This window comes from Notechis scutatus, chromosome 6 (assembly GCF_049901735.1).
Source record: "Notechis scutatus isolate UNSWTSFEM ecotype Mainland chromosome 6, rNotScu1.2, whole genome shotgun sequence".
Lineage (NCBI taxonomy): Eukaryota > Metazoa > Chordata > Lepidosauria > Squamata > Elapidae > Notechis > Notechis scutatus.
The window spans coordinates 64,330,925-64,355,656 of record NC_142014.1 but is presented as its reverse complement, the minus strand read 5'-3'; the positions used below and the strand labels follow the sequence as shown (position 1 = coordinate 64,355,656).

At 40.4% G+C, this 24,732-nt stretch overlaps 1 protein-coding gene across 2 annotated transcripts in view; it reads left to right on the top strand.

Moving 5' to 3' along the window:
- Positions 1-1,074: 1,074 nt before the first annotated feature.
- FGD4 (FYVE, RhoGEF and PH domain containing 4) overlaps positions 1,075-24,732 on the top strand; it is a 124,338-nt gene continuing 100,680 nt past the window's right edge. Inside the window, exon 1 of one of the 2 annotated variants that reach the window (XM_087968541.1) lies at positions 1,075-1,478. In XM_087968541.1, the coding sequence (XP_087824667.1) occupies positions 1,301-1,478 (178 nt within the window). In that variant the 5' untranslated portion in view covers positions 1,075-1,300. Of the gene's footprint in view, positions 1,479-6,998; positions 7,047-24,732 lie in introns of those variants that run through there. The other variant, XM_087968545.1, reaches the window with a different exon arrangement.

Here is a 24,732-nt window from a genome sequence, read left to right as displayed (position 1 = left end):
GCCTACACCAGGGGTCTCCAAACTTGGCAACTTTAAGAGTTGTGGACTACAATTCCTCAGCCTAGTCATGCTGGCTGGGCAATTCTGGGAGTTGAAGTCCACAAGTCTTAAAGTTGCCAAGTTTGGAGACTCCTGGCCTACACTGGAACTGAGTTTAAGATTATATACATTAACGCCTTAATTCCCATCTGTGCAACTCTGCCCTATCCATTTATTTTTAAATAGGACCAAGTGTGAACCCAGGCAGAAAATCCCCGTCAGTAAGTTTATACTGTTCCTCCCCTCAAGCAGGATAAAGTAAATACCTAACCATATTAAATGCTTAACCAGTAATCTCCTTGCACAACTTCCCAATAAACGTCAGCCTTCCTTAGAGCTGATGACTACTATTGAATTTAAAGGCTGCGTTCCAGCAACACATTCGGCTAAAGTACAGGTAGTCCTTGACTTAAGAACAGTTCATTTAGTGACTATTCAAAGGTACAACAGCATTGAAAAACCTTATTTGTGACCGTTTTTCACACTTACGGCCAGTGCAGCATCCCATGATCAAAATTCCGGTGTTTGGCAACAGGTTCATATTTATGATGGTTGCAGGCTTTTTGTGGATCCCCTTTTGCAACTTTCTGACTAGCAAAGTCAATGAGAAAGCCAGATTCAACTTAACAACCATGTTACTAACTGAACCACTGCAGCAGCTACACTTAACCACTCTGGCCAGAAAGGCCCTTAAATGGGGGGCAAAATTCACTTCACCAACGTCTCACTCGGCAACAAAATAGCAAAATGTTTTTGGCTCAATTGTGATCGTAAGTCGAGGACTACCTGCAGACCGCTCCTTGACAGGTGGGGAGAGCAAAGCCAAGCAAAACTTTCCTTAAGTTTGAGGCGGGGAAGCAGCGGGCCCGGCTTTGACCCGCCTCCCCCATTCCAAAGTGAGAACCCTCGGGAAGGCTTTTAGAGCATGCGCGCAGGTAACCCCAGCCAGGTACGCGCGTACCTTGGGCGCAGGCGGGAACTCCGAGGCGTCCGCCCTGCTTCCTCCAGCCGCTGGGAAGGCGGGCTCTCTCTCTCTCTCTCTCGGGCAGAGTCGCTGAGCGCAAGGAGACTTCGCGGCCGACCGACGCCAGGCGGGGCAAAGAGCGTTGGGAGGACGGTGGGGGGTGGGGGGTGGGAGGTTAAAGCGAGCTCAGTCAGCCGGCCAAGCGGGCGTTGCTGGGCGCCGGTAGGATGAGGTCGGAGTAGGGGTTGAGGAAAAGGGCAGTTTCTGCGCGGGTTTCGTCGCGGAGAAGAAGGCAAGATGAACGGGGGCGAAAGCATCAATTTCAGGCGGATAGCCATTCGCAGGAAATCCAGCCCCAGCTTGCACAGCTCGGCCTTCGTCTTCCAGAGCCCCGCCGCCGGCGCCGGCGCTTTGCACCTTCAGTCTCCCGCGGCGCCCCCCTGGGAAGTGGGACCGGCGGAGGCGGCAGCAGCAGGTACCTTCTCGGGGCTTTCCAGCTGGCTCTCCGCCAGGGCTTTCCTTTTCTCCTTCGCTCCCTCGGGAGCTCTGCCCTGCGCTTGGCGGGTTTAAGGTCGCTCTGCGATAAGAAAGAAAAGTCGCTTGACGGGGAAGGAGAAAGCGCCCGGGGCGAAATGCCAACGAAGTCCCTTTCCTCCTTTGCTCCCCCCACCCCCTTTTAAAAGCGGCTGCAAACAGTCGGAGCGAGAGCCTTCTTGTAGCAACTCCGAGGACAAGTTTCGCCGTAGTTTGAAGGACCAAGCGAAGTATTGTATTGGGGATGGAATAGGGGCGCTTACATAAGAGGCTTTAAAGGAGCTGCACCGCAAAACGCGCAGGGATTGTTTGCACTTCGGGGTGAGAATCGTTTTGGCGTTTAGGCAACAGGTGCGTTTTGCTGTAGCCGTAGCAAAAGGTGAAGGTCAAACTTGATTAAATTGTTTTTTTTTTTTTTTTTTGCTGTACTTCAAGAAATAAAATGAGGGTAGTAATTGCCAGGCTGCTTCTTCCTTCACTTGATCTGTCCATTTGGATCAACCTATTGGCTGGCATCAATTGGGAGAGGCCTTTTGAAAGATAACAATCTCTGCAAATAATGTTTAAAAAAACAACCCCACCTTTGTTAAGACTTCCTCATGCTTAGTATTTTTTTAAATATTAATGTGAGATTTATTGGGCACCTGTTGTCCGCCTTCCCCTCTGCTTAATAAGACCTAGGAGTATATCTACAGTCTCCCTCTCTAGATCACAGTGTGCACTTTTGACAAAATGGATTGGGACCTATGAAAGTTATATGGAATAGGATTAGTATTTTTAGTTTCTATAGTATCACCAAATTTTATTTTAATCATAGGTTAAAATGGCTGTCTTGTGCAATCTATTTTTTGAGATTCTTCCCATATTTGTCATCTCAAAGAACATTTTTCTGATTCTGTGGGATTTACTTTTCTTAGAAAAGAATGCTGTTTTTAAAGTTTTTTTTAAAAGTTTTTAAAAACTTCCTCCTACACTTTGGTGATCAAACTAATGGTAACCCAAACCAGTGGTTCTTAAATTACTTGACCCAATGATCCCTTTTCCTGATCTGGAATAGGTTAAAATGGCTCTCTTGTGCAATACCCTTATCCCTACAAAACAAAAACAAAAAACCCCAGTCTCTGTTGTTTCACCCAGGTGTTTTAGCAACAACAGTAGTCCTAACTGGACCATGGACTCACAAATGAGCAAATACAAATTACAAGCAATCTAATTGCTCCATTACCTTCAGGATATGCCCAACTTACTCCCAATTTAAATAGCCCTGATCTGGGCCAATTGAAAATAAGGATGCATAACCCACCCACCCCCATCTCTCTGATCTCACTTGTTCTTAAAGAAACAGGGATTTAATTTCTGTACCAAGCTTTAACAGGTGTGTCCCATCAAACTTGCAGATAGTGAACCTATGCAAGAAAGGTGAAAGTTGGAAACTACCAAAGTTGGTTCTAAGTCCCAACATTTACCTAAATATTTATCACAGAAAAAAGGACGATTTATACAGGTAGTCCTTGACTGATAACCATTTGTTTAGTGACCATTTGAAGTTACAATGGAATGAAAAAAAGTGACTTATAATCGTTTTTGACACTTTTGAGTATTGCAGCATCCATAGTCATGTGACCAAAATTTGGATGTTTGGCAACTGGCATGTGCTTATTATGGGTTGCAGTGCATTGGGGTCATGTGTTCACCTTTTGCTACCTCTTGACAAGCAAAGTCAATGGGGAAGCCAGATTCATTTAACAAACATGTTACTAATTTAACAATTGCAGTGATTTGTTTAATTATGGCAAGGAAATTTGTAAAATGGGGCAAGACTCACTTAAACAACTGTCTTAGCAACATAAATTTTGGACTCAATTGTGGTTGTAAGTAGAGGACTACCTGTAAAAGACTGAGGCAATGGAAATTAAGACTCTAACCAGCTGTGTTTCAGTTGATTTATAACTGTGTTATGAAAAGCTCCTAGCTAATATGGGAGGGAAGTTATTGTAAAATAAGACTGTAGACTTGAATGTAGAACTAAAATGTAGAACAAAAAGATACATTTTTAGATGTGGGGAAAATAATTTTCTTTTAAAGGCACTTTATAGAATTGCTAAATTCCGTTGTCATAGAAAGTACTTCCCCAAAAATCTCTTCTTAGTAGTTGCTAAACTGTTTTAATTTGTATGGTTAGGGGGTTATATTGGGTGAAGTTGGTCCAGCTTGTTCAAATCTTGATTTGTTGAACAAATCATGATGGTTTAATTTATGCAGAACTGTAAGCTCAGTGGGAGAATTTAAAGTAACCATCCCCAACCAAACAAGCAGATACTGTGGAATTTGCAATTAATATGGCTGAATTAAGGGATATTTTGACAAACTGCTGGTTTCTAATAAAACAAGAAAGATGCTTGTAAGATAAAAAAAAATCTTTTGGTCAATTTTATCAGGTTGAAGGGAAAATTTCAGCAAATGGAGATATAGTCATGGTAGAACTGATATTTATGGTATTTATTATACTTTAACGCCTGTGGAACGATCAGAATATATTGTATTTTAATTAATACAAACTTTTTGAAAAATGTAATAATTGATATCTCGCTGATTTACAAAAAGATTATTGGAAATTATAGCTTACTTTGAGAGTTACCTATAGTTCTTGCTTTGTGATCGCTCGTTCAGCAACCAAAGTTGCGACGATGTTGAACAAGGAGACTTACTGCTAGTTCTCAAAATTTCAGTTGTCGTAGCATCCTTGGGTCATGTGATTGTGATTTGAATGTTTGCCAACTGGTTCACAATTCCAGTTATGACAGTGGAGGCATTCCATACTCATATGATTAGCATTTGCAACCTTCATTGCTGGCTTCCACCAAGCAAAGTCAGAAAACTTGACAAAAAGTTGTAGTCATGTGACTTAATGACCAGCACTGAATTGCTTAATGACTGCAACTGGAAGTGCTATCATAAGTTGGCACAGTCACATGATTTTTTCCCCTTTATGACCATGTTGCTTAGCAACAGCGTTCCCAGTTCAACTATAGTTGCAACATCTGCAACATCTGCAGTATATTTTCCTTTGGGAGAATAATTCAAGAGTTGACTAAATCTAGTTGATTAGTCATAGGAACATTGGCCATGAGAAATATTGTAGGTGCTTCATGCAACACTTTTAGCCATCATTGCAGTTGCTTCAAGTTTAGCATATTGTGGGATTTTAGTAATGTAGTAATTGTGGTTTATAAATAGCACCTTACGGATCAGCATTTTGCATGAAGCCAGCCAACCATGAATTGTTCAATAACCTAAGAGCTGATTGTGTCATGTGAACATGTGACATGAAAAGGCTGAAAACAAAAACAGCCTTTTCAATTAAGGTTGTGTCCTGGTGAGCACATTTTATTGATGTGAGGGAAGTTGGGAATCTCAGGAGGGAGTGTCTCTTTCCAAGAGGGCAATGAGACAGTGGAACTTGGAAGATTTATATCAAGCCCTGGAGAAATCTAGCAATTCAAGCAGTTCAAATGAGCATAAAGATTTGTTGCAAGCTTAAGCTCTCTACAAGAATCTGAGCCACTAACCGTCAAGGGGAATCAGCAGGAGTTAAGAAAGGAATTCAAGATGGGCTGGATTTACAGCTCTTGTAAGCTGTAGGGACTCATGACTGATTATAGGTTTGACCCCTCCCTTGGATTCAGCCTGGTCACCTCCTACAGTCTGGTTGTCAGAAAGAGGGTTAAAAGAGCCTCTCCCTAGCAATTCAAAGGTATATCTAGTAATTATGCAGATAGTTGCTTTAGTATGGCAAGGTTTCCGTCTTGTAGGTGAACAGCTACTCAAAAGTAATTTCACATGTGGTTCTTGGTTCTTTGGGCCTGACAATTACATGCTCTTTTTCATTTGGGAAAGGTGAACAAGACCTTGGGAATGTCGCCCAATTTCACTGCTTTCTCCCATTGTGCTTGTTCACTTGGTGAACATAAATCATGTAAGGCGTTTGGAAATATGTTAGCTATTTGAATTATGGCTGCAGGGAGAGAATTTTTACAACTGCAGCATTACTGGATATATAGCCATTATTCTGCTTCCTTCTTAAACATACATTTGAGTTGATCTGTAGTTTTAAACAATTTCAGCACATTTTTAAAGCATGTGGTTGATTGTGTATTGTAATGAAAAAGGATGTGGAAGGCTTGTTGACACTGTTGAAGATGTTAGGAAGAATTCTAATATACTTCCATAATATAAAGCAGTGCTATCTTGAGCAGGAAGTAGGTGGTCTCCAGAAAAATATATATTAATTACATCTTGATAAATAAGCTCTGGAAATGCCTATCTTGGAGCAACATTTCCAGCATGATTACCATGGTGCCAGGGAATTTATTATATTTTATACATGATTTAATTTTTTGTTATTTATTATACAGGATTTAAGTCATCTACCTGTCTTTAACTAAACTAGGATCAGGATCCAAGAGGGAGTATAAATAGAGATGAATGTATCCCTGAATAGGAATCAGAAATACCTTCCAACTAACTTGCCCATTTTTTGCCTTTCCAAGAAGGCACAAGAAGGGAGTTTTGTGTTAGATGTCACATGTGATCAGATTCGTTTTGAACTGGTGAGGTGTATTTTGCTTTGCAAGGTTGGCAACTGACACAGAAAATAAACCTGCCCTTTCTAGTCTTCACCTGGAGTCAGGTTTCCTTATGTCTCCCTTCCAGAAAAAAAATCCCCTTCTAGCTCTCCTGCTTCCTCCCCTTTTCTAGACTTATATCAAAAGTGAAAAGAAAGGACCGGGCTGGATTTACTGTGCTCAGCACAGCTTGACTTCCTTCTGGATCTGGTCAGCAAACACCTACTGCTTCTATATTGTGTAAAGAGCCTATCTCAAGGTCTTCTTCTCCTTGTGACACGGAGATGTCCTCTGACTGGATTTGGATCTTTTTTTCTTTCAGGGAAGCTATGGGTGAACTTCACTTTTCCCTCCCTGACCAAGAACGGTCAACTGATCTGCCTACTCGCTTAACTTCAATCTCCAATTTTTCTCTCCTCTCTGTTTTTCACCATCTTTTTCTGTCCTCTCCTTCTATCTTCTCCTGTCTCTTTTTCCACCTTTGGGCAGACCATCAGCCTATCCCCCAGTCACTAAGGAATTTTTTGATCCTCGCTCTCATCCCTCAGTCCCCAGCACCTATATACTAGGTTGGACAATGGGGTTGCTGTGTCTACATTGCTCTACAACAGCCCCTGGCTAAGAGTCAAATCAGCTTATCAACCTTACTCATGGCTGGAATTGAGCTTTTTTCTCAAAGTTCTCATTCCATTTGCTGCCTCATGCCAACATACTTCCAGCTACACTAGGCCACTAAAATCCACATGCCACATTAAGTGAGAACCAACAGGAAATAGAGGTCAGGGCAGTTTAGTTAATCATTAACTAATGATCTGCATACAATAAAACAGTTCCAAAGTACAACAATCTTCTGTTCACGAAGATCAGAACTATTTTTATTTAACGTAAGTTTAATTTTTTTTAAAAAAAATTATACCATTTATATATACTCTGGCTTTATTCCAGGAAGCAGAAGATTTCAATGTATATTGTTCTCCTTTCCTTAATTTTCTATTGCTTCAGTGTTTTAAGACTGGAGACAGTCAACTAATGTGCTTTATGAGTGAGTAGGGATTTCAATCAAAGTGTTCTATGTTTTGAGAGTTTCAGAAAGGCCCCTAGCTATGTTAAAGTAATTTCCCTGCTATCTGTTGACCCATTTGTCTTACCTGAAATGAATTCTCTATACATTACTTTCTAAATTCTAGTTATTACAGCTACTCAGGGAATAGAAAGTGACTAGTGTACCCTGAAACATAGAAATGTTACACCAAAAGCTGTTTCTTCTTTTGCTACTACTAGTAGCTCTTGTTTGCTTTATGGTTATATTATTCTTTCTGTATCTTTATTATTATATTATTCTTTCTGTGTTCTTTATTATATTATTATTTCTGCAGTGATCTGGTGGACTAAATGCTGTCTTCAGTGATACAGTATAGGCTTAAAGGGTGCTTTATCATACATTAATTGAAAAGTCTTCTGAACTCAGTAAATGATACTGTGACTGAATAGTTTCTTCTCTGTATTAAATGGAATAAAAAACTTTGGGTGTAAATTGTTCAGTTGGGAAGAAGTGCCACCCTCTTCAATATTTTTAACTGAAGCAAAGGTAATTAATACTTTTGCTTATACAATAGGCTGAATTGAAGATTCTTTTCTGGTGATGCACCTTTGTGTATAAAATATAGGATAGCCCTTGTTATTGAACAAGCAGCAGAAAGAAATGTTTATATTTTGCAGTCAAGTAATACAATACAATAAAATTAAATTAAACTCATGCTATATCCAATAAGGAACTGTTAGAAATGCCCATTTTCTGAGTCATTTTGTGGTGAACATCAAATTTAACACGTAACTTCAAATGTAGAATGGCTTATGATCACTGAGATAAAAGGGTGCTGAACCTGGCTGTTTTCTTGCAGACATTTCATTACCCAAACTAGGTAACACCATCAGTGCTAGTAGGGAGTGGGGTTTGCTCTTATTTTATATTTTAGTGGCTTGCCCTGTTCAGTGTTGGTCTTGGTGGTTCTTTAGTTAGTTTTTTCATTGGGCTGTTTGCTCATTTCAGCCCTGTGCTACAAATATTGTTGGCACCTGAGATAATATAATCAAATAGAATTCTTTATTGGCCAAGTGTGATAAGATGTCTTGGTGGCCATGAAATTCTGAACTGCTTTTCTCTGTCCATGGAAAAAAGTCTAAAGTCACCCAGAGCAGCCTGGATGGAACCTCACAACTGTAGCAATGACTCAAACAACAGTGACAGGGAGACTCCTGTGCAACTGAGTGGGCCATACAGCTGCAAAACCTCAATTTTATTCTTCTAAATCTGATCTCCCAAATAAAGCCTTACACCTGGGGGAGAGTGCTTCTTAGAAACAGGGCTTTCAGGCAAGCAATTGTTACCTCTCCTTTCCTGTTCTTGGGGTCATGACTGAATCCTACCATCCAGCCTGGTCTTGGTAACAGAAGCCAGGGCTGTTCTCTTGTCCAGGCCAAAACTAGATGAAGATGTATTTATTTGTGTTGAGTTTGATCAAGAGGAGTAGCTGCAGATTTCTAACAATCTCGTCCCCTCTAATGGTATGCACCCGCCTCCTGCTGTATTTTTTTCTATCCTCATCCTCTCTTCCTTCTGTGCTCCAGCTACCTTTGTGCTCTCCTTCCTCAAGCTTCTTGTGGGACCCCAAACAGGTAGAGACATCTTCATCTATGCAACAACATATGCCACTCGCTTACCCACTAAACCACTTGGACAACAAGTTCTTTTTCCTTTTAATGCAATGATTTACTTACAATAAATCAGCAGTTTAAATAAAATAACCTCTTATATGTCAGTGAATAATTATTGTACTTGTTTCAAAGATGGCTTCACAGTGGAGAAGAATGTGAAGAAGTCGAATAGCACAATACTAGGGGGCTACTGTGGCTCAAGTGGTAAGACGCTGGGCTGGTCAGCGGCTCGATTCCCGTGAGCGAATAAACCCTGAAGGGACAAGAAAGACACCCCCCCACAATTGCCTACCGGCATTCAGGCATCCCATGGGTAAAAATAACACCACCCAAAAAATTCTTTTCACAGAGGCAGCCAGCCACCCTCGGTGTTCCCTGGCTAACATGTGCCATATACTTTTTTAAAAAGCACAATACTCCCTTCTTTCTCCTAAGTGCATATGAATTGATTTAAAATCATACTGTTAAAAGTTGTTTTTGAAATTGGGTAAAGCAGAAAAAAAAATCTACATGAAACAAAATCATACTAGATTCTGTCTTTCAAGTTTTCTTTTGATTAGCAGCAACTTTTCCTATCCACTAACATTGTAGGTTATTGCTGGATAAAGAAATGGGTTAGGCCTGAAGGACAAGATCTGAAAAATTACCCGTGTTTTCTCCTTCACCCCTTAGTCTACTCTCTATATATCAGCAGGTGAAAGAATCGATGCTTTTTGATGTCTTTCTGCCTAATTCCTCTTGGACATCCCCCAGATTCATTGGTATTGCAATGTTAAGGCTCCCAGTTTAAAAGAGTATGCTTTCTAAGATTTTATGGATGATGTGGGCTCAATATATTTGAAGGATACCAGGTTTGGAAGGGAAGTGCTGTAAGGAAGTGTGTTGCTCCCAGGGGCACTGGTGCTAAAGCTTAAGAGCTTTGATTGGTGACCTTTCTTGATCCACATTCCTGGGTGGCTTTAAGCTGTCATGAGAAACAGTCTGTGCTTGTTTTGGCTAGCTATGACAGTTCCCTTTCTTGATAGGTTTAAAGCTATTTCTTTAAATCCACTCTGGAATGAGAAATGTGTATATAATTATGCAGCCCTTTTTTAAATTGTTTGATGGGAGACCCAAGATAAATCTGGTATCTAATGGTGACAGTTTCCATGGATGGATGTCTGTTACATATGGGATTGAGGGCTTGAAATTCGTGTGCACGTTTAATTCAACTTCCTAGCTCTCAAATGATCTTTTGAGCTCTATTTAAAGAAAACAGAGCATTTATTTCAGCCATCTATGTTTCCAATTCTAGTCTCTGCAATTCTAGTCTCTTCTTTGCTTCCAAGGATTCTAGTTTCGAGAATTGGTGTAGTAGATAATTTCAGTCTTTAACATTGTTATGTAAGACTATTTGATACAACCTCTGTATAACTTAATAAAGGCAATAAGTTATGCCATGTACATACTGCCTGAATTTAAAACTGTAGGTACTATATAATGACCTTTATAACTGAAAGGTATTTTTAAAGAATTAAACATCTGTGAGTCATATCATAAAATTAATAGAGGCAAACTAAAAAATGTCCCAGAAGTTCCCTGTATGCTTTTTCTTCTGTTAGTCCTTCCTAAATAGTTTTTTTTTTTGCTAGATACCTATTATTTACCGTATTAATTGCAGATTATCAAATCTCCCTTCTACACAACCCAGTTTAACAGCCAGATTAAAGGATCACGAGACCTGTGTACATTTCACTTTTGTTGAATTTAAGTTCAATTGATGGCAGATTACATTTCACCTTGAAACAGAAGTACTTGTCTTGGCTTGCTCCAGGTAAGGTAAAAGTGAGGTCTCTTTGGAAAATCCTGCATCTAGAATTGTGCATGGTCAAGCCACATTTTCTACAGCTGAAGCTTTAGGAATATGAGCATCCAGTTCTCAAATACAGCAATAATTCTATAACTTCAAATAATTTTGGTAGAATTTTCAGTTGGGTGCCAAATTTCTTAGCCTTTGTGGCCAAACACAATATGATGGTGTTTAGTTTTAAGATTGAAAAAAGAGAATTAAATAGTGCTGACATCTGATCTTTATTTCAATTGCAGTAATCTCTATTTCATCCTGTGATTGATAGATGCTATAGATTTTACTATCTTAGTGTTTCTTCCAAAACAAAAAATATATGCAGAACTGGTAATCTTTCCAATGTTTTAGTGAAGACAAAAATCTTTTATATTGTATATCATAAGGTGTTAGCATTGTTAAAATCCAAAGCCTCTTCTTTGGGCTCCAGTTCTGTAGATGCTTTTATTTTAACTAGACGTAGTGATCCAATCATTGCAGTTTTTATTTAGGCTTTATGTTGAGTTAGATTTGAGTCGTTATCTGTAACATGAGACTCGATGTACAATGAAACACAGATAGTTCTTGTTTAGTGACTACTTGGAATGGCAACCTTTCACAGTTATGAAGGTCAGGAAAAAGTTACTTTGCAACCAATTGTACTGGTGACCTTCAGAGGCTTGTAAAGCTGAGGAAGAATGAAGTAAGATAGTAAGCACACTTGAAGTTCACCTAGTGACCGTTGCTTAACAGTTGAATTTCCAGTTGTAACTGGTCATTAAATGAGAACTATCTGTAATAACAGTTTATACAGTACTTGAATGCTCTGATGTCTTAATAGGAGATAAAACTGTGTTACGGATTTCTCTTAACCAGGTTATCAGTTTTGTAACTTTGTATGCCTGTGACATTTTAGCAGGGGTGTGATTCAACCAGTATAACAACCGGTTCGGTGAGTGTGTGCTCTGCATGTGCCAAACGCATGCTCCACCTGCATGCTCCGCGTTTAAAAAAGCTAATACTTACCTTTAACTGCAGCTGAAGAAAACAGCTGAGGCGTGGCAAACTGCTCTGCCACGTGAATCAGCTGTGCTCTAACAAAAAGACATAAAGCAGAGGAAAGAGTAGGGGTGGGCGGGCCCACATGCTCATCGGAGCAAATTGGTTCGGAGCCAGCTGATCGTTGGAACAAGGGGTTCGCCTGAACCGGGAGAATCCCATCCCTGCATTTTAGGCATAACATTGATCCACCCTTGCAATTCATATTATTGCCTCTGCCTGGAAGCTACCTGGAAGCTACATACCTATGAAGAACAGATAGTGTGGGGAGAGCAGCCCTTGAGTATACAGTTAAAACTATGTTTTAAAATATCATCTAAGTAAGCAGAAAGATACTAAACTGCAGATGAACTTGTCTTGACATCCCCACAACAGAGCAGGCAATTAGTTTTCAATAAAGGTAGTCCTCGACTTACAACAGTTCATTTAGCAACTGTTGGAAGTTACTACAGTGCTGACAAGGTGACTTATGTCTGTTTTTTGCACAACCATTGCAGTATCCCCATGGTCCCACATGATCAAAATCCAGATGCTTGGCATCTGACTCATTTATGATGATTGCAGATCCCGAGGTCACCTTCTGCAACCTTTTCACTTAACAATTGTGTTACAAACTTGACCACTGTGGTGATTTATTTAAAAACTGTGGCAAGAAAGGTCATAAAATGGAAGAAAACTCCCTTAACTCCTATAATAAATACTTATATGTAGTTTGTACTATCCTACTTTGTCCTAGAAGCCTTATGGACCTTGAAAGTTTTTGTATTTTGTCTAATGCAGTCAGAAAACCAAAACTATGTGTGTTGGTCCAAATGTGTCAGTCTGAACACTTAGTTTAGTTTAAGATGGTGGTAAAACTTTTTTTGAAAGAATAAATATATTTGTCAGAAAAGAGATGTTTATTTTGTTAAAGCATCATCAGCTGTGAGTATAATGTAAATAAAAGTATTGGAAAATATAATTGCATGCCTTTGGATTTGTAAGAATTCCTGTTATGCAACATTGTTTTTGAACCTTAGCAGGCACCGACTTGTTGGTAAGTTTGCTTTCCCCTCTATAATAATCTTGAAATTGAACTGTTTTGATTTTATAAATATTTTCTCTTTTTTTTGCTTCTACTGTAGAATATTGTATGGGAAAAAAAGATCTAGGAAGGTCCCTCTCGGTTATATTTTTCTCTTTATCAAAACTTTATCACACTCTCTTTAGATTGTTTTGTCTCCGCTTAAACTGCATTGTGTCATGATAGGCTATGACACTTTACAGCAGTATTTCTTTAAAATGTCCCTTTCAGAACCCTTTTCAACTTTAAAAAGTTATAGAGGACCCTAAAAGAGCTTCTGTTTGTAAGGGTTATAGCTATCAATGTTGACCATATTACAAATTAAAACTGATGCATTCGTAGAACATTGAATTATGTATAAATAATAATAGTACCTTGTTAGATGTTAACATAAATAAAAAATGAAATGAAAATGAAAAGGCCCTATATTCTTAGGAAATAAAAAATGGAAAGGGTGGCATTGTTTTAAAATTTTGCAAATACCTTTGATACCTAGCAAATAATTTGATTTTTTCAGGCCTCTATGAGGGTGGTTGGGAGTTTTGAGTGGATCTTGGGGGACTTCAGTGGCCCTAGGAAACACCGCTTTTCAGAGCAGTGCCAACTATCCTGAGTCCTCGTTTTACCAACCTCAGAAGGATGGTGTCATGTTCCATATGAATAAAATCCAGTAACACAGGTCGATGTTGTAATGTTTACTGGTAAAAAACATGGACCTGGCACGAAGTGACCAATCATCAAGGAATCAAAGTTAGTGCTACCGTGGTTACTGCACCATCCCTATATCGAGCTCCAACCTCCCCCCCATCCCCTCTCACAGACCGCTACTCTGCCAATCCGGCCACTGCAGTCTGGCCATGCCCCAGCCACCCAATCCAGCCTGGCAAGCCCAGCTCTCTGTGATCCGACAATCAGCTGTTCTTCTGATCCAACAATCAGCTGTTCTTTACTCGCAATAGGATATCTGTGCATGCGTGTGGAATGGCCATTGGAGTGTGTCCCAGCTGGCAGCTCCTCACTGCTTGGAAGGTGGTCCGGCTTGGCTGTGGATGCCCATGCGTGCCTGACTCCTTTCCTGCCTGATGGTGGCTCCGGGCCATCTGGCAGTCTGAGGTTGACATGGAAGGCTGAGTCAATCTTGAGCACATGTCAGGACTGAACTCCTGGCTGTGGGCAGAGTTTTTGTCTGCAGTACTGCACTTTAACTACAGTGCTACCAGGGCTGATTCCAAGGCCTAATAAAAGTATGGGTATTGTGATGGCAATGTAGAAGACCATTGTCATTTCAAGGAGTCATTAAGGATGCTTCCTATCACTTCATCTTACCTGTTCTTGGTGTGCTTTGCCAAGCATCATGGTAGTGATCAGATGCCCAGACAATTGGTTCTCTTCTATCAAGAAATAATAAGCGCACTAGTAAACAAAGATATTTTAAGTTTTAACTGAAGCAAACATTTAAAAACATGCCATCAAAAGAGTACATAATAAGAAAGGTAATACCCAAATCTTTTACAAGCTTCCAGGAGTTCTTTAATTATGACAACAGAGATGCCCAAAGGGCGGGCCATTTCCAAGGTGCTAGATTCCAGTGCTAGATTCTGTGCAGAAACTCCCCACAAATTACAACAATTTCAAGGTTTCTTTTTTTTTTTTTGTAAATTTTATTTGAGTTTTAACAAAGAGAAAAAAATACAAATAAAACATCTTTTTTGAAAGTAGCGTAATCCTGGGTTACATTTCTTCGTACAGAGACAAATTCAGGTTCATGCTCATTTTTATATTCTATTCCATATCTTATTACTATTTTACATTTTCTGCATAGCTTCTCCTCCCCTCTTTTAATTTTCTCAATTTTATTTTAATTATCTCATCTCAATTCAAATCATTGTATTTATATTTTTTGTCTGTCCTGTTTCAATTATCTATTATCCTTTCTCATTAAATAAAATTTCTCCTGTAGTTACTGATTGGAGTATGACGCCTTTATATCGGATTCTGCTTGGTACATTCTTAAAATACACACTGTATTCTTAAAAAAAGAAAAAATTATAAATGTATAATATAATTAAAACAACATTCAATTCCAATTCAATTCTATCATTAATATTAATATTCATTAAAGTCTTAACATCTTTAACATTACTTTTCAATTAAATATCATACTTCTATGGGAACAGTTATAAGCTTTCCATAGTTAATTTCCCCCCCTCCACTTATATTTTATAAAACATTAACTAATTAAAATGTTCCCGTTCCTTCCTAATTCAATTTTCTCATTTATTTTATTTCACTTATTTTATTCACAAACATTTCACTTAATTACACTAACTATTTTATCCCTCATTTTAATCATACGTTGTTTCCAATTTTCTAAAGTTATTTCTATTACTAATATAACAATACAATCTTATGTACCTTTACAGAATCCCTTTTTCAGTTAGATTTTCACCCATTATCTCTAAATAGGTCCTGTTTCTCTATATCTTGCTCCAGTCCTTTGTAACTTCTTTTCCTTTCCTTCTTCCCTCTCTTCTTCTCTCTCCCCTTTTACCCCCTTGTCTCTCTACCTCTATTTCTCTCTTCTGTATTCCCCTTTTCTGTTGCTTTCCAGTATTATACTTATTTTTGAATTATTTTTCTTTTCTTTGGTTGTTTTTTAAGTCTTAAATTCTCCATTCTCTTTCCCCACCTTTCCTTTTTCTTCCCCACATAAAATTGCTTGTTCATTAAAGATGGCTTCTTCTTTGTCCCAGTCTTCTTGTTTTGCAGTCTTTTCTTGTTGTTTCTCATAGTTCCAAATCTCCATTTCTAAGAATTGAAAAAATGAAGCCAAAAGAACCCTTCCCTTCTTGTGCATCTTCTTTGTACTTTTTAAGTTCCATTTTCAATTCATCCAGAAGTGGTCCCATTGTATAAATTTTTAAACAACCACCCGATTGATTTTAGTCATTCAAATATAATAACCAAGAATCCAAAGATCACCAAATAATCCAAATACACGCAAGCTGTTTCTTTTTTGCTCTCTTTTTTTCACTTTCTCTTCCTGGGGTTACTATTTAGTTGCAAAGTTTCAGTTAAAATGTATCTTTTAGTAGTCTTGTTGAAGTTTTACTGTAGATTCTTTTTAATTCCAGGCAGTCTCCTCCCTCTTCCAGATCCTGCCCTTATTCTCAAGGTTTCTATCAAAGCCTGGCACCATGCATGACTTTATGGCTCTGCTATGGTTGTGAAAACCTGATCTTGACTGGGCAGCACATGATTCTGGGATGGGAATTGGGAGTCTGAAATGTTTATAGCTTTGCAGCTTTATAAACACCAGCCCTTCTCCTTTATTCAGTGAAAGAAGAATGGAAAACAAGCAGTTTAGCTCCAGATGGGCTCTAAGCTTCTAGATTTAATGCTAAACTCCTTAAAGTAACAATAGTCTTTCACACTGACAAAGTTAAAGACAGAGTTAGCCCTGCAATACTGCATTCTAACCACTGTGCCACCAGGACTCATTCAAAGGCCCAATCAAAATATGCCCTATAAAAATACAGTACCTATATTTTTTATTTTTATTAGCCTTTTGAATGAGCCATGGGGGTGCAGGGGTTAAAATGCAGTATTGCAGGCTAACTCTGCCCACAGCCTGGAGTTCGATCCTGACCAGCTTAAAGCTGACTCAGCTTTCCATCCTTCTGAGATTGGTAAAATGAGGACCCAGATTGTTGGGGGCAATATGTAAACCACCCAGAGAGTGCTGTAAACCTCTGTGGGGTGGTATAGAAGTATATATGCTGTTGCTATTGCTTTATGGAAGTAAAGATGACACTGAAGCTGGAACTTGAATTTGTAAGCGGAAGCTTCTATTTAATTGTCTACTGCACAGATGTCAAACTCAATCACGTCTGGTGATGTATTGCAATGTTTTTTGTCTTTGCGGAGCTGAGGTGGGCATGGCCTGCATATGATACATCCGGCCTGCAGGTTTGACAGGCCTGGTCTATTGGGTTAGGAACCCTGGCTGACATGTAAATACACAACCTGACTCCCAGAGCCCACACAGTGCCCACCCCAACTGAAGCTTTTCTGGTTACAGTCCATTGTATTCCATAGACTAATATGAAAGCATGAATATGTAACTCTACATACTATCTTTAAGGTGCCCTAAAAATATTTTGTGCTTGCTACACAAATGGATAGAAAATGTTCCTTGAAATTGTTAAAACAGGCTGTCTGCACAAACCCCCTTCTTTTTTTATTGCAAAGAAGTACAAGAAGAAACAAGCAGGATGTTAAGATAAATGTTTACGGTACTTTTTACTATATTTGAACAGTGTAGGAAGATGTTTTTTTTCTTCTTTTTTTTTTTTTTAAAAAAAAAACTTGCATTATACCATTTTACCCAATAGAGGTCACTGGAGGAAATGCTTAGGAAGTTCCTTATTGCCAATTTTACTTTTTCCCTTGTGCAATTGCTCCAACAACAACAATAATAACAATAACAACAACAATACCTCATACTTTTCTTTCTTCTTAGTACCTACTTGCATTTGACAATAGAAGTCTAGTGATTAGGGAAGCCAATATAAAATTATTCTGCCCGATTGAGTTAAGTTTGAAAAATGAACCCGTTATAACAGAAGCTTGTTGTTTTGGCTCCAAACTGTGGACATATATTTTACAACTTAATAATTATTTCTTCTTCCAGTCCTTGCAGGTTTTGTTGATTATATTCCTGCTTGATTACAGATTTGGTAGTTTTTGATTTGTGCTCCAAAGGATGGAATGCGGAAGTTTACTATAAACACAATTTTGTAGCTGAATTCACCCACTATAAGTTTACATGTGATTTCTGGAGGAGCTCTGACATGCACTGTGACATCATTCCCACAGATGGATAATATTTACACTGATAATATGCTCCTCTGTGATTAGCATTGATTTTGTATATGTAAAAATGGGACCCTGGAAGAAGCACATTAATTTTAGAAAAAAGTAGAATTTAGAAAGAAGTAGAACATATGTTGCTTTGCCTAAGATTTCTAAGTACATTTCTGATTTTTTTCGCATGAATATTGCAGCACATATGAATACAGATAAAGATAGATACATATGAAGGGAATATTCTTGTCTTTGTTTTCCCTCCTTTTCCAAGATGGGGAAGAATTGCACAATTTAGCTTGTATTTATGTGAGTAGGAGCTCCTTGCATCATATCCTGCTTTAAGGATGCGGCAGAGATGGTTGGTGTCTCTTTGACTTCACTAAACTAAGAAGACGAACAGTTCGGTATAAGAAATATCCTGCTTTGCCACTTACCGCTGTCTGTTTTATGCTGAAGTGACCAAGCTATTGATCTTCAGCTGGCTACACCATTTTAATTACCAGAATTCCCAACGCCTTCCCAATTTTTTGGTGTTTATTGCCATGTTTTCCCCAAAATAAGACCCAATCTTTTTTGCCACAGAAAAAGCATCAGGTCTTATTTTCGGGGGATGTCATGCACTGACTCACCTCACTTGCAAGCGTTGCCCCCAGCCTCCTTTTCACTGTCAAAGGCCTTCAGGAACTTTTTCTTCTGCAGCCAGCAAGGCTTTCCTGAAAGCCTCTGCAGCCGATGGCAGAGCTCTGGTCAATCTGTTATCAACTGCAGAGGCCTTCAGAAAAGCCCTGCCAGCCTTGCTGGCTGCAGAAGGAATGGACCAGCAAGGCAGGTATTGGGGTGTGCGAGGCCTGGCTGTAACTGTCCAAAGGTAAGTAGTAGGGCAGCTCTAACCCCTATCTCCACCCTAGCTTAATTTTTACCCGTGCACCCTGGAATGGGCGGGGTCTTAATTAGGGCTTATTGTGGGGGGTGTGTGTGTAGGGCTTATATTGGGTGCATGTGTAAAAATCAAGCTAGGACTTACTTTTGGGGTAGGTCGTATTTTCAGGGAAAATAGCATTTATTAAATTTATGTAGATTGCCGTTTCACACATGCAGCTTTGGATGATGCTTTGCATCGAAGTCCACACATCTTAAAGTTGCTCAGATTAAGAAACAATGCATTAAATACTGCCCCAGCAAGGTACCAGACATTGAGATGTTTTCTGATGAACTTGGAGTACTTGAATGACCACTCCTGGTATTCCAATGGAGGCAGTTTTATATTACAAGCATTTGAGATGAGGCATATCTCGGGAGTCCTCAACTTACAACTGTAATTACAGTCTTAAATGATGCCAGTTGTTAGGCGAGTAACCATGTGACTATGCCTGATTTTATAACTTCTTTTGTGGTGGTAGTTTTTATGTGTGTGTATGTGTTAATAGTTTTTTATTCATTTATAATATAGCATACAAAGAAAATACAAAAGTAGATAGTAGGGAAAATAGGGAAGGGAAAAGGGAAAGGGAAAGTGAGAGAAAGAAAAGGGAAAAAAGAAAAAAGGCATTGACTTCCGACTCCCTTTGGTGCAGTAGAATAAGGCATTAACATCAAATCTCAACTTTTTACCTTTATATAATCTTATAAACTAGCCATTTCTGTATTAGATAGATAGATTTAGAACCACTGTGATGAAGTGGGTAGAATGCAGTACTGCAGGCTATTTCTGCTGGCTGCTTGCAATTTGGCAGTTCAAATCTCACCAGGCTCAAGGTTGACTCAGCCTTCCATCCTTCCAAGATGGGTAAAATGAGGACCCAAATTGTTGGGGGCAATATGCTGACTCTGTAAAGTGCTTAGGGAGAACTGTAAAGCACTGTGAAGCGGTATATAAGTCTAAATGCTATCGCTATTGCTATCTAATCAGTAAAACCCAAAATCAAAGTTTTATTTTTTTTCCACCTCAAGCACAAAGTCCAAAAACTGTTTCCAAGTAGAAATAAAAGTATTTGCATTTTTTTTCCTTGATCAAAACAATTTAGCCATCTTTGCTAACTCCATCGGTTTTTGCAGCCATTCACCCATTGTGGGGATCGAGGTGAACTTCCATTTTTGTGCATAAAATAGTTGTCAGCTTTGGAAGCCACATTAGTACCAGAAACTTCCATGCTGCCACATTCTTGAGCATGGGAAGTTGGGAGGGGGGATTTCATGGAACGTATGTAGTTAGATATAATAGCATTCTTCTTTAAAATCAAGGTCATGTTATTCCTGCACCTGGCTGAGGAGGAGTAGCGGGGATGTCTCAAGTTGGAACAGATAGTGATTGGGGCATGTGATGGAATGATGGGTACAGGGGGTGGATTTGTAATTTTTTACTTATTGGAGGAAAACCCAGAACTTCGGATTTTCCCAGACGTGCCAGTATAACTAATAAAAGGAAACTTTGAGAAAATGCCTGTCTCAGAGTTTTTGATTGGAGTTGGGTTTTTCTGGAACCCCGACAGTAGTCTTGCTTCTGTCAACGTATATAGCATCAAAATTCTGAATTTTTTTCCAGGTCTTTCCCCATTAAACTCAATGGTAATGGTAATAGTTAAGTGAACATAGCAATCATTAGGTGAATCTATTGTCCTCACAGGGCATTTTACTTAGAAACCAGAAGTAAATTCCAGTTTCCAGAAAAAATAACACAGTAAATTGCAGTCACTTGACCACAGGTTGCTAGAAACATCCATAAATGTGGGCCAGTTACCAAGTGCCCCAAATGGTAATCATGTGGCTGTGTGGGAGAGGGGTTGGTGACCATCAGAACTTTGACTCTGGGTCATAATTAGTTCTGGGGGGTTCCATTGTAACTTTGAAAGGTCATAAGTTGGATTGGTCTGGGTAGAAGTGTGGGAACTTCAGTCTAATACACACTGTGGACATCAGGCTGCATTCATATCACAGGGCAGATGGCACAACAGCGTATAACATCTGGACAGCTCATGGTTTTGACTGAAAGGGAGTCTGGGAACATTACTTCATTCTCTGAGTCCAACAAGCCCCATGCTCAGATTTTCCCATTGCTAACATCACTGCTAATTTCTCTCAAACCTTTAAAGCCACAAAGGAAGTGAGATACTGCTAGCCCTTCAATATAGAACTTCTCTCTGTCTGTATACTGGGGTTGAATATATAAGCAGGAAGTTCACCCAACTAAGGAAACAAATTGAGGTTAACATAACAACACGAACTCACATATTTCTAAGCCAATGTTCTTATGTTGGCTTCACTGGTGAGTTTTACTCTGAATAGATAGTATGTGTGGTACCACATTTGCTTTTTACTTAGATTGTGAAGTATGATTCTGACAATTCTAAAAAGAGAGAGAGAATTATCCAGGTGATTATGTTGGTGACTGTCCTCGAGTTTCTTCCAGATCTGGATGTTCCAGCTATTTCAAGATATAAAACTTATATTTAGTCCACTTAAAAAAAAAAACTTTCCTTGGAAGTAAATTACATAACAGGATACATAACAGTGAAACTTTTGCCTGCAAGCAAGAACTGATGGGACTATAAAATAGAGAAAATAATAGGAACTTATTTACTCTGGAACTTAAGAATTCAAACTAATAGGCATCTGCCACATACTAGTGCAGACTTAACAATTGTCAATATAAAAGACAAAAAAATATATGGATAGTAGATATGGCAGTACCTGGAGAAGAGAAAGAACCATAGAAGATAACAAAATAAGCAGATAGAAACAAAACAACTGTGGCAAAAGCAAGCAAAGTTAGTATCAATAGTAATAGGCACCTTGAGTTCAATCCCAAAACATCTGGAGCACCACTTGAACATCAACATTTACAAAGTCACCATTGGTAAATTATAAAAGGCAGTTTTATTCAGAACAACTTACATATGATGATACTTTTAACATTATCAACCTCTTCTCCCTATTCCAGATTGTTGGGAAGGAGCTGATGGATGGACAAAAATTCCAAATTCAGTCATCACACAATCTGACAGACTGTGCAATGAGCTATAATAATAATAATAATCTACCAGTAAGGTACTAACTTGACCTGGTTGTGGGGCTTATGTGCTCTGAGGATGATGTTGGAAGGTACCTTGGTGGTCTTCTAGTCCAACCCCCTGCTCAGGCAGGAAACCCTATACCGTTTATCCAAGATTGGTTATCCAATCTCTTCTTAAAAAGTTCCAGTGTTGGAGCATTAACTTCTGGAGGCTAGTTGTTTCACTGATTAATTGTTCTAACTTGTCAGGAAATTTCTCCTGATTCTCCTTAGAGCTGCTCGGATCATCCAGAGAGTGGGAGGTGCTTCAGTCTGTGCTTGTTGTAGGCTGAGCTTAATTACTGAGGAACGCTCCACCTTCCATCACGTGGCTCCCTTGCAGCGTTCCCCAGTTTATGCTCAGCCTCGTGAGAGTTAGGCTGTGTTTGTTATCACTCCTTGGCCAATTCAGGACTCTTCCAATTTTATCTAAGGTTTGCTTTAATTTTATTTTTCCTTTAGCCTCTGCGCATCTGGTTGTGTCTCTAGAGTAAGGGGAGCGCGTTCCTTGCCCCCAAGGGGAAAAAAAAGTGGGCGGTTTAGCAGCGCTCCTGCGCTAACCCCCCTATCCTCGATTTGGTTTTTTCCTGCCGCTTTCCACGCCGCCCTCGTTAGTGGCTTGAATTAATCGCGCTGCAAGCGCCGCTGGTTTTCCCCCCACCATGAATGCCGATCGCCTCAGGAAGGGGCGAATTTCTCTTCGCTGCCCCTCTCGGGATTCTAAACTTGCCGGAGGGGCCTAGTTCCGTCCTGAGCGGCCCCGACAGAGAGATCTGTAGGCGGCCGCCATTTTGGGTGCTGCCTCATGGTCGGGCGCCATTTTGTTCTTCCGGCCTCATTTCTCGGCTGCGAGGGTACCTAGCTCGCCAAAACAGGCCTTCCAGCTCAAATCCCCCAGTAACTAAGACCAACCTGAGCACAACCAAGCCCCCACCTGAACAGAACACACCTCCAGCCAATCAGAACATGGCCAACCCCCAACCAATCAGAACACAGCCAAACCCCCAACCAATGAGAACACACCCCCACCCAATCAGAACACAGCCAAGCCCCCACCCAATCAAGTCACACCCCACTAGCAGTTAAAAGGAAGAAGCAGCTGCAAGCTCACATCACTCTGAGAAGCACAGAGCTGAAGACAGAAGCCTGAAGATGATGAATGAGACTTCATCGAAACGTTGCCTAGATACTTCCAATCTTACACGGAGAAAACCCGAATAACCAAAGATCCACATACAAATACCATGAGAACCTCAGAAAACAAATTATATAAATTTATACATATATATATATATATATATACACACATATATATAAATAACAAAATAATATATAATAATAATAATAATAATAATAATAATAATTAATAATTAATAATAATAATAATAATAATAATAATAATAATATACATTATATACATCTAAATTCCAAAAGGGGGTGCGGACCAGCTGAAAGGACACCCGGCCTTTGCTGCAGGCCGAACCCTAGGCGAGCCAACCGCCTCTAGTATCCTTACGTACGATCCTTACTTTTTAAAATGGCAGATGACAATTCCGCTAAAGGCCCTTCTTTGAAGGCCAAATCTAAGTCTTACCATTTGCGCAGACAGGCTAAGGAAACTTCTAAGTCCTCTCAAAGAGACGCCTTAAGACGCCATAAGGCATTGGAGAAGGAATTCGACAGGCGATCCAGGGAGTCAGAACTGGTGCCTCCAGCCCTCCCACCCTCCATTCCTTCTACCTCTACACACACACCCCTCCTCCAGATTGCTCTTCCCTCTCCAGGCACAGCTCATCCCAGGGGCATCAGCCCCTGGACCAACGACCAGGCGGACACCCGAAGCTACATTTACTCCCACGGCCGCTGGTCTGCGCCAAGAGGAGCCCACCACAGTCGAGATTCCAGAACAAATGAGGTCATGGATGGAGCTGGCTATCCACCAGGGGATTGCAGAAGGTCTCCAACAGATGTCCAGACCCGGCCTCTTCCCGATGGCTCCCGAACACGAGTCTCTATCAGTCAGGTCCCTGCCTAGATCGGACCCTCCCCACGGTCAGGTACCTTTACAGAGGGACAGCCCTCTTCCAGAAGGGGAACAGGAGGAGGAGATAGGGGGCCTGGATCAGTTCAGGGAGGAGGAAGAATTTGAGTGGGGGTCAACACATCACTGTCCCCTATCGGAGACAGATCCTATGGAGGGGGAGATGTCCGAGGATGAGGGTCTCACCCCCGATCAACCCACCTTTGTGGGCTTGTTCAAGCCACACCTGTATAAATCGCTCCTCTTTAAGGCCAAAAACATCTCTGGCCTGTACACACAGTCTCCCTCTGCCCACCCTTCCCTGGCGGAGGGCCCAGAGGATGCCTTTTTCAAGCAGCCCGTTGTGGAAGCTGAGGTCGTTCCGGCTCCACCCATCTTTTACGACCTAGTCTCAAAACAGCTGGCTTCCACAGGGGCCCCTCCTGCCCCATCCAGCCAGGACAAGAGGGTTTTCAACCTCGACTCAAGCTTCTCCAACCTACTTAATACCCTTGAGGTTGATGAGCCCATTGTTGGCTTAGCATCCTCCTCCTCCCCTAGTGATCCTCTGGAGGCTCTGAAACCCGAGGACAAGAGGTCTGAACTAGCCTTACGCCGGGCTCACCAAGCTGACGCTTGGGCCATTAGATCAGCCACGGCCGCTTCCTTCTTCACCAGGTCTTCGATCCGGTGGCTCCGTCAACTAAAACAGCATGTTTCCCCCTCTAATACAAGGGCGCATCAGGACATCGCTAAACTGATGGCCGCGGCAGAATTCTCGGCCGACACCACCTACCATGCGGTTAAGTTCTCCACCAGAGCTATAACCTCTCATGTTACAGCCCGCCACCTGCTCTGGCTCAAACACTGGCAGGCGGACGTGAAAAACAAAGTCAAGTTGGCCACCGCCCCCATCAAGGGGGACAAATTATTCGGCATGGCTCTGGAACCCCTGCTAGTCAAGACCCGAAGCA